General features: G+C 36.9%; 1 protein-coding gene across 2 annotated transcripts in view; it reads right to left on the bottom strand.

The window, feature by feature from the left end:
- Window positions 1–10,483, bottom strand: part of LOC106872175 (delta-1-pyrroline-5-carboxylate synthase) — a 56,543-nt gene that overhangs the window by 27,867 nt on the left and 18,193 nt on the right. For both annotated transcript variants that reach the window (XM_014919065.1, XM_052975706.1), the window contains 4 exons: window positions 7,408–7,724; window positions 4,503–4,646; window positions 3,079–3,183; window positions 993–1,145 (listed from right to left, as the gene is read on the bottom strand). In XM_014919065.1, the coding sequence (XP_014774551.1) occupies window positions 993–1,145; window positions 3,079–3,183; window positions 4,503–4,646; window positions 7,408–7,716 (711 nt within the window). In that variant the 5' untranslated portion in view covers window positions 7,717–7,724. Of the gene's footprint in view, window positions 1–992; window positions 1,146–3,078; window positions 3,184–4,502; window positions 4,647–7,407; window positions 7,725–10,483 lie in introns of those variants that run through there.

Raw genomic sequence — 10,483 nt, 5'->3', positions numbered from 1 at the left:
ACGTAAAAGCACCCACTACACTCTCTGAGTGGTTGGCGTTAGGAAGGGCATCCAGCTGTAGAAACTCTGCCAAATCAGACTGGAGCCTGGTGTTGCCATCCGGTTTCACCAGTCCTCAGTCAAATCGTCCAACCCATGCTAGCATGGAAAGCGGACGTTAAACGATGATGATGATGATATATATATATACACACACACACACACACATATATATGTATGTATGTATATATTTGTGTGTGTGTGTCTGTGCTTGTCCCCCCACCATCGCTTGACAACCAATGTTGGTGTGTTTACGTTCCTGTAACTTAGCAGTTCAGCAAAAGAGACCGACAGAATAGGTACCAGGCTTACAAAGAATGAGTCCAAGGGTGGATTTGTTCGACTAAAGGCAGTACTCCACTGACGAGTGTACCCTTAATGCAGTTCTCAGGGGAGATTTAGCATTACACAGAGTGCGACAAAGCTGGCCCTTTGAAATACAGGTACTACTCATTTTTGCCTGCTGAGTGGACTGGAGCAATGTGAAATAAAGTGTCTTGCTCAAGGACACAATGTATCTCCAGAAATTGAACTCATGACCTTATGATTGTGACCTGAATAATCTAACCACTAAGCCATTTGCCTTCACAACCTCAGCAAATACAGTAAAACAACAGTAAGAGCTTAGAAATGACAGTTACATCACAGAAACTAGTTCAATGGTTCCTAAGCATTTTCTGTCAAGAGATCCCTTCAGTTCCTATTTCACCTGGGTGGACCCTCGTAGCGATTTAATGATAAAAAAAAGAAAAGAAACTATTATATTTTTAGAATGAAATACTTTTGGAAATTGCATAAAAAGATTGTGAAGATATTTTGTACATTGTAGAAGTAGAAGTAATTCATTGCACAGTAATTCACTGCAGTAATTAATAATGTGGTTCTACACATTAAAACAACAAAACAATAAGAAAAACAACCAGGTAACAAAATATTGTAACGATAAAACTTACCCCAGAGAGGTCTTTATCTTGCTCTGGTGGTGGGGCAACAGCATCATTTGCATTTAATATTGGGATGATGTTTAATCGAATCAACTCTGATAGGGTACTATGCAAATTCTTACGGCTTTCTTCATTGCTGAAGTCAGGTTTGGTCACTAACACCTACAAAAAATTAAAATTTAGATCGAATCATTGTCTTATAAAATCCATTGTATTGCTTGGACATTATGGAAGGTTTCTTCTTTCAGTGATGGTGATTTAAGAGAAGATACACTGGTGCAGTTCCTGGCTGAATTTGAAACCTGCACTGCAATCCAATGAAATATCAAGTTTAGATTTCATGTTGTTGCAGACCTACAGTCAGTTCAGCTCAAGTAATACTTCCACTATGGTGCTGCATAAATGCACCTGTGCTAGTGGTACGTAGGAAGCACCCAGCACACTCCATTAAGTGGTTGGTGTTAGGAAGGGCATCCAGCCTGAGAAACCATGCCTCGACAGACAGCTGGAATCTAGTCAGCTCCATATCAAACTATCCAACCCATGCCAGCATGGAAAGCAGACATTAAACGATGATGACGATGATTTTCTGATAAGCAAAAGTCAATTGTTTCAGCTTTCAATGTGAGACAGCCAGCAAAATAAAAAAAATGCCTCACTTAGAAGAAAATAGGTAAGGATTAGTGACAGGAAGAGCATGCACCCATTGAAAATCTTTGGCAACAAGTTTTATGTAATGTATGCTGATATGAAAAACAGACATAAAAACCAACAAAAATAGCATAAAATGGACTTCATTACATTTCTTTTTGCCAAGTTTTAAACAAAAGGTATTGCAAACCCATGGTTAGGATAGACGTCACTTGCTCAAGGTGCTGTGAAGTGGAACTGAACCAGGAATGCCATGGTTGAGAAATAAACTTCTTAACCACAAAGCCATGCCTGTTAGGTTTATACATCCAGGATTTTTGTTCTTTGAACTAAATATTCTCAATTGATCAGCATTCTTCATCACTGAGAATGGAACCTATTACTGTCCAAAGATTGATGACAAACGTGTGATTCCTCACATCAATAAAATGATGTGAGGAAATAGGTAACGATGATTGATAAACTCATAACCGTTAAATACACACACACACACAATTATGGAAGAAAATTTTTTCTCTCTTCCCTTTTTTGACTGAATATTATTAAATATTTACCTTTTCTCCAAAACTTTGATAAACACATTATCATTATTATTATTAAAAGCTTATCATAAAACTAACCTTGCATTGTGAACTTTAAACTGAAAGTCTATGTCACTGTTAACAACAATAAGGATTTTGGTCTGATAAAAGAAGAATTTTAAATATAAAAATATTATCTGTTTTAGCTCTTTCAGTTTATAGTTCTCCCTGCATTAATTATATTAACACTGACCCAATTATATTTATATGATGACCTATTTTTCTTGGTAGATGGCATCTGAGTAATTTATTCTCTAAATAATTCTATTTTTCAAAGACAACCAGTGTATGGTAGGGATTCTTCCATCACTACTGAAGCAAGTAGAGTGAAGCCTGTGCTTTGCTAATGAGAACATAATAAGATTGGAACATGTCTGTAGTTACTGAAATTATGTTTTTCTTCACTTCATAATTATTCTTAGTTAAATTTTTAAAACACTAATTTAATTATTAATTTAAAACATCAACTAATCCATGCTGTGCCCTCACTCTTCTAATTTTCTAAACAACTTTCCATTGTGGTTCTTGCTGTGCATATCAATTGAGGTTACATCACCAACTTGCACGTGCCAAACGGGAAGCCTCTACCAGGCTGATAAGCCTAATAGAAATAGCAGCCAAATCATTCATGAATCACAATCTACTATCTTAAAATACAAGTGTACATTGGGTAGTGTACTCCTAGGTATGCTACATTTCAATTTAAGCAGGAGTGATGCAGGCTGAAACACTTCTGATCATAGATCTGCTTGGTCAAGGTAGACTTAGGACTAAATATATATATAGAGAGAGAGACGTCACTTTTCTTAGACATTTGCTCATTAATATTTTTGTGTTAATTAAATGTTAGTGTGATAACTTACCTGAGCAGTCCTTACACCATATTGAATAAACATCTGTTCATAAAGAGACATTAAACCACTCTGACCAGTTGCAGCACAGGCCCGGGGTTCAATTAAGGATTTGCTCTGAAAGCAAGAATAGAAGGCAAAAAATAAGGTATTTAAGTATGCCATGTGAGGGGATACGATCTAATGTTTGGGGTTGAGCCCTTGATTAGATGAAAGGCTTATATTTTTGAAGTCATGAGATAATGATGACAGTGATGCTGATGTGTTAGTGGGAATGATGATGATGATGATGGTGGTGATGATGATGGTGATGCCATCACTATCGACAAGGTCAAGGAGGAAGAAAAGGATGTTTGTGATAATGACTGTGACAGCAAAAGTAATGATAGTGATGGTGATAGTGATGATTATGTTGAAGCAAGGAGGAGGAGGCAATCAAGTTTTCCCTTCATCCCTGCTCCCTCCTTCATAAGCCCCTTATTATTAAGAACTATCATTTTCCAAACTGTTGTTATTTTCCTCTCAGAACATATTTTCTTGTCAAGATTAAATAAGACTTGTTTTGCTGTTTTGTTATTTCTGGAATTCGAAACAGAATTATATTACTATATACAGAATTATCTTTATATATATTGAATTATTCCACCAAAGTCAACTTTGCCTTTCATTCTTTCAAGATTGATAAATTAAGTACCAGTTGCAAACTGAGGTTGATCAAATTGACTGGCCCCCACCCCAAAAATTTTGGGCCTTGTGCAAAATGTTTCTTAACATATAGGCACAGGCATGACTGTGTGGAAAGAAACTTGCTTCCCAACCACATGGCTCTAGGTTCACTCCCACTGCATGACACCTTAGGCAAGTGTCTTCTACTATAGCCTCAGGCTGACCAAAGCCTTGTGAGAGGATTTGGTAGACGGTAGACGGAAACTAAAAGAAATCCATTGTATGTGTGTGTGTTTGTGTGTGTGTGTGTGTGTGTGCACGCACATGTGTGTTTGTCCCCTTCATCACCATTTGACAACTGGTGCTGTTGTCAGTTTTGCAGAAGAGACCAATAGAATAAGTACTATGGTTCAATAGAATAAGTACTATGGTTCAAGTACTTGACAGTTTGGCAAAAGAGACCAATAGAATAAGTACTATGGTTCAAAAATAAGTTCTGGGACCGATTTGTTTGACTAAAATCTGTCATGGTGGTGCTCTGGCATTGCCGCAGTTAGATGATTGGTACAAGTAATAGAAAAAAAGAAAAAAAGAATATATTCTAAATACTGATTTAATAATAAGAATGCTATTTTATTACATCTCTTCTAGATTCTTGATAATTTTCAAAATTAATTGAACCACATTGGTTATGTATTTCATTAGGGATGTGTTCCTGAAAAGTTAAATTCCTTTGAGAATGTTTTCGGACGTTAGAAGAAATCACTTACCTTTGATTCATAATTGGCAAGTGTCATGGTCTGTCGCATACTCATTGACATGAGAATTTCTTGCTGTAACTTTTGTTTACCATATGCAACGGCACCACTTGTTACCATTAAGACTTCTTTACCTTGGTTCTGTAACTCCGAAACCTGCAAAAGTCAGAAGCCATTTTCAAGATCTATTTATAGACTTTTACAACATTAACCCTTTAGCATTTAAACCGGCCATATCCAACCAAAAGTATTCTGCCTATTCTATGTTCAAACTGGCCAGATCTGGTCTCTCACACCAACCCTACAATATCGTTTTAAAAATTAACAGCTACCTCATCAAAATCTCATAGCTACAAGATAATGTATGATTAGTTTAAAGCAATGTGGATAAAAAAGCATTAATTTTGGCAGAATAATGCAAACACTAAAGGGTTAAGTTAATACACAACACACACACACACCAGATTGGTTGAGTGCAATGACCACTATTTTTCAATTAAAATTTCTTCTTTTACTGGTCTTGTTCTGTGGACCATGTCCATGCTAGAACATTAGTCAAGGGTTTACTCGATATCAACAATCCCAGTATTTATTCTATTAACTTCAGAAGGAGAAAAGGTCAATGTAGCCCGGGTGAGATTTGAACACAGAATGGAAAGAAGTGTAACCAAATAACACAAGCATTTTTCCTGATGCTCACCTGATTCTGCACCACCACCACTACCACCTCCCACATACACACCAATCTATTTCATACATCGCTAAAGTTAAAACCAAACCTGGATTCTATACACAAATGTTATAAGCAGACACGGTTAGACCCTTCAAACATTATTTCAAGCATAGGAACAGAAATGCAGATAAAAGAGACCAGTTGCTTAAAAGGGATTAGTTGATAAAAGGGATCAGTTGGTACTTTATTGTTATTGACTCTGGAGGGATGAGAGGCAAAGTATTCTCAGTATGATTTGAACCCACAAAATGCCTGATCAAATACTGCAAACCACTTTTTCTGATGCTCTGCCACTTCTCCCAATTAAATGTTCCAACAAAACTATTAATAAATGAAATACATTCCCCTTACACACACTTCATTGTGAGCAGACATGATGGTTTAATCTGCTAGAGACAGCAGTCAAATCGCTCTCAATTCACAAACAACTGTCTTAAATAAGTAAAGGCTATGTTATAAAATATAGTCTGACTCAGTGGATGGTCAAGAATTTTGCTTTGGAATCAAGAGATTCCAAGTTCAAACTCATTGTATTACATTTTATGCAAGTGTCACTAACCCTAATAACTTTATAAGTGAAATAGGAGAGAGAGAAACTGTGAAGAAGCCCTTCAGACAGATTATAGTTGTTATATAGAAGGGTCAGTCTGGGATTATGAGGTGATTCTGTGGAATATTCAGCTACTTACATATAGGCAAAACAACTGAATACTCGTTACCCAGATGAAAAACACCTTTCTTCTTACCTGCCCTGGTCATGGTTAGATGCATTTGATCTCAGATCCAGATCACTTCTCTCAGTGTTCACAAATGAAAGCATTTGATACCAATTTAATCCCAGATATCTTCTCTGTTAATTGACCTCACTCTCAAAAACAACAACAAGATCAATTCATTAATCAATAAGTTTCAATCACCAAGATTGTTTCATTAAATTTTAGACACTTACTTGTTTTAATGGAATCTTATACGTTTCTGTTGCTTTGATTAAGTTTGGAATTTCGGTGCATTGTTGTTTTTGTTTAACCCCAGGTCATCCCTGGTTGAAATGACTATGATCAAAATGTATTTCAATAACGACCATCCTGTCTTTTTAGAGCTGTTTACGATTACCTTATCTTGTGTCATTTCAATTTTATATTGGAATGGTAGGGTATGATTTGAGGGAACTTTGGCTGCTATTTCTAGCAGGTGTAGCTCCCTTTAGGCTGACTAAGTCACTGAGAATCATGTATCTTGGATATGGACACAACACAATGACAATCACAAGATACGAATGTGCGACCCTTTAACAAGTTTCTGGGTTGTAAACTGACCCACATTTAAAGTAGGTCACATCAAAAACCACCATCAGCAACTGGTAAAGATTTGAACCAGTATGACCGGTTTCATTGCTGGGTCAATGATAATTAAACCAGCAAGACCCTTGGTAAAAGGAAGATGAATGAACACCCTGACAAGATTAAAAACAACACCTATCTTCAAGGGTGGATGAACACAACCAGGAATCGATAGTCATCCATCAAACCTACAAAGAAAATGGGGCCTTATTAAGGTTTTTTGCATCTAGAATTGCTAACCCTCTTGGTAACCCCTACATCTGATTGTCTCTCTCTCGAATACACTAGCCTTGCTTTTCCTATGACCCAAGCAACAGAAGCCCTTTGATAAGCCCCTCCTAAATGTCAAAGGCAAAGTCCACCAAGGTTTAAAGAAGCACTGCAAAGTGGTAAACAACAGCTACAATGTGGAGCTAACAATAGTTTTACAGGTTTCTTGTTGCTGTTTAATCCTAAGTCGGTCATTATTAAGCTCACAAACATTTCTCATATAAGCATTCCATCATGTTTGATCAGTCATAGCATACTTTAGATTCATTATCCAACATACTATTTTTAAAGAAAATAGGATGTGATTTGAAGGAGCTTCTGGTACTGTTTCTAGCACATCAAGTGACCAGTGAGAGGTTTCTTCACAAGTTCATCTCAAAGTTAGTAATTTGTGTTCAGTTCCTGCTACAAGAAAATTTACCTTCAACCTCCAACAGAAAAATGTCCGTCTAGAGAGAGATTCATCTCCCTCTCTCTCTCTCTACAAAGTTGAGTCGCTTTTAATGAATTTCTGTGATTTACAGAGGAATAAATGTTTAAGAGCACCATGTCGCCTTCAATTTGATCAACTCACCTGTTCAACAATAGAGGCAAGACGACCGAGAGCAATGCCACACTCATCATCTCTTGTAATCACTGCACTTCCTAGTTTAACCACAACACGTTTGGCATGAAGAAGATCCTGGCGGTAGAGGAAACTACCAGCACACTGTGCTCCTGAGAATGTCAAGTTCCGTTTAGTTATATGTTGTATGTAACTTCTACAAACAGGGGACACATAATGTCGAGTGGAATTCTCTGGATAAACTTGTCGAGCAGTTGAGAGTCGTCGGACAAAAGCCTGCTGCAAGCAGACAGCTGAAGAAAGTTTCCTTGTGTACATGTTTAAATCTGAAAGAAATGAAAATGTTGGTTTATATAGTGAGAGAAACAGAGAGAAATGTTAGTCTACAGATTAAAGAAATAGTTGTTTTTTTTTAATTTGTTCCAATTTGAGAAAGAAAGGAAGTGTCCATAGACTATCCTGGTTTTCTTATTTAGAAGATTAACAATACTGAATAAGGTTAATGTTCTGAAAGTAACTGGCATTGATGAAAAAATAAAAGTAGAATTGAATTCCAGTAGGACAAATTTCTAGAAAAGAATTCAACAAGGAACTTTTAAATGTGTATCGTTAATACTGGTAGGGTTTTAGTCGATTATACTCTCTCTCCCAACAAAATTTTGTGACTCTACCAGTTTAAGAAATCATCATCATCATCATGTTTTATAATAATAATAATAATAATGATGATGATGATGATGATAATAATTTTTTCTACTATAGCCACAAGGCCTGGATTTTGTGGGGAGCAGGTAAGTCAATCACATCGACCCCAGTACTTGGCTGGTACTTAATTTATCAACCCCAAAGGCAAAGTCTACTACAACAGTATTTGAACTTAGAACATAAAAAAAGAACAAAAAGCTACTAAACATTTTGCTCTGCTTGCTGCTTTAATGATAATAAAAACAACAACAAGTTTATTGTCTACAATGCTCAGGTGCACTACAACTCATTGGAAAAGAGTAAACAAAAGTACAGAAATCAGTAAGAATTTGAGTAAAGAAAAACAGCAATGATAGATAAAAGTCTATGCACAGCACACAGAAGGACAGTAAAGGGAGAAGTAAAAGGGTGCTGAAATAGAAAGGGTGCCTTGGCACATCAGGAATAATATTGGGCTGGAGTAACACAACAACATGAAACTATTAAGTGTTACTGAGTGCAGTTCGTGAAGTAATTACATCTGGGATTTGTTGAATTAAAGAAGAAATCACTCTGATACAAGACAAATAGAGGTTGAGGTGTAACACAATGAGGGAGACTCTCAGTGATTACAAGCTTGGAGTCTTCAAATCACATGGAGTCTCAAATTAAACAGCAGATAAGATAGTTGTCAGAGAGACACAAAGATGGGACTACCTTGTTTGGAACATCTTTAATCATTAGTCACTTTGATTTATGTTCTGAATACAAATTGTATGTATTTAATACCATACACACAGACATATGTGTATGCGTGTATGTGTGTGTGTAAAGCCTCTCACCCACTGCCATAAAGCCACCTCCCCTCTTGCAAAACCCCCACCCCACTCAGTCAAGGTCTTTTTTTCATGCTTGTGTGTGTGTGTATGTGTGTGTGTGCATATGTGCACATGTGTGTGTAAAGCCTCTCACCCCTGCCATAAATCCCCCTCAAATACTCCACCCCACTCAATCAAGGGGTCTTTTTTCATGCTTGTGTGTGTGTGTGTGTAAAGCCTCTCATTCCTTGTCATAAAGCCACCTCCTCTCTCTCAAATACCCCCACACCACTCAGTCAAGGGGGCATTTTTCTTTTCCTTCCTTCTAAGTTACTTGCCACACAAGACCCCTAGTACGCCCCATAAAGTGGTTGGTATTAGGGTTGGGCATTCAGTTGTTGAAACCATGCTAAAGCTAACATTGGAGTTCGATGTACTCCTACAACTTATTGGTTCCTATCAAGCTGGCCAGCGTGGAACACAGACATCAAATTCTAAGGATGTATGTATCATCATCATTTAACATCTGTTCTCTACACTGGCATGGGCTGGACGGTTCAACATGGAGCTGTCCAGACTCCAGTTGTCTGTTGTGACATGGTTTCTACAGCTGGATGCCCTTCCTATAATGCCAACCACTTGGCAGAGTATGCTGGATGCTTTTTATATGCCACTAGTTTGGTGCATTAATGCAGTACCAGCACGAATGCTTTTTAAGTGGCACCAGCACCAGAAAGGAGAAGCCTGTATGTGTGGAAGACAATGATTTTACTTAGTTTGCCATATCTAGCAAATTGCCTACATATCAGGTCATCCCATAAGTTCTGTCCGATTTTATCTTTTTTAAAATTGAATGAAATTTCATAGTATTTTAGAATGTCTAATGGAATTAAAAATTATTTTTATGCATTTGTGTACATTTAAACTAATTAAATATTATTTTACAGAATAATAGAATTAAAATTTCTTTGATTAAGACCCTTTCTAACGTAGAAGTATCCAAAGAGCATTTGAGGCACATAATGCTTTATGAGTACAAAACAGGAAACTCTGCAGCCGAAGCGACTCGAAACACACTCAGTCTATGGGAAAGAATGCTTGAATGAAAGAACTTGCAGAAGATGCTTTGCAAAATTCAGACTTGAAGATGAAGATCGAACAGGACATCCAGTTGAGTTTGATGATAAGCTCCTTGAGGCATTACTTGAAGAAAATCCTGCATTATCAGTTGAAGAATTGGCAATAAAGCTTAGTTCAAAAATCCTACATTATCAGTTGAAGAAGTGGTGATAAAGCTGGGACTGAACTTGGAACGATGTGATTGGGAAGCAAAGTTCGGATCTTTTTTAAAACGGGGGCCACATTTTTCATTAACGAAACACTTTGAAACTTGGAACACTGGTAGAATGTGTCATATAAAACATCTTTTTCTCTTAGTCTTCTTAAAAAAAAAGAAATCCATAAATTATTCCATGTTAAAGTTGTCGTATTTCTGTAATTTCAACCAATCACTGACGTCCATTCAGCCGATATACATTAAGTGCCGACTACATAAACAAACGATTCTGAAACAATTAACCCTA

The sequence above is a fragment of the Octopus bimaculoides genome, chromosome 22, assembly GCF_001194135.2.
Source record: "Octopus bimaculoides isolate UCB-OBI-ISO-001 chromosome 22, ASM119413v2, whole genome shotgun sequence".
Taxonomy (NCBI): domain Eukaryota; kingdom Metazoa; phylum Mollusca; class Cephalopoda; order Octopoda; family Octopodidae; genus Octopus; species Octopus bimaculoides.
Note: the sequence above shows the minus strand (reverse complement) of the source record. Positions and strands in the feature narration are given on the sequence as shown.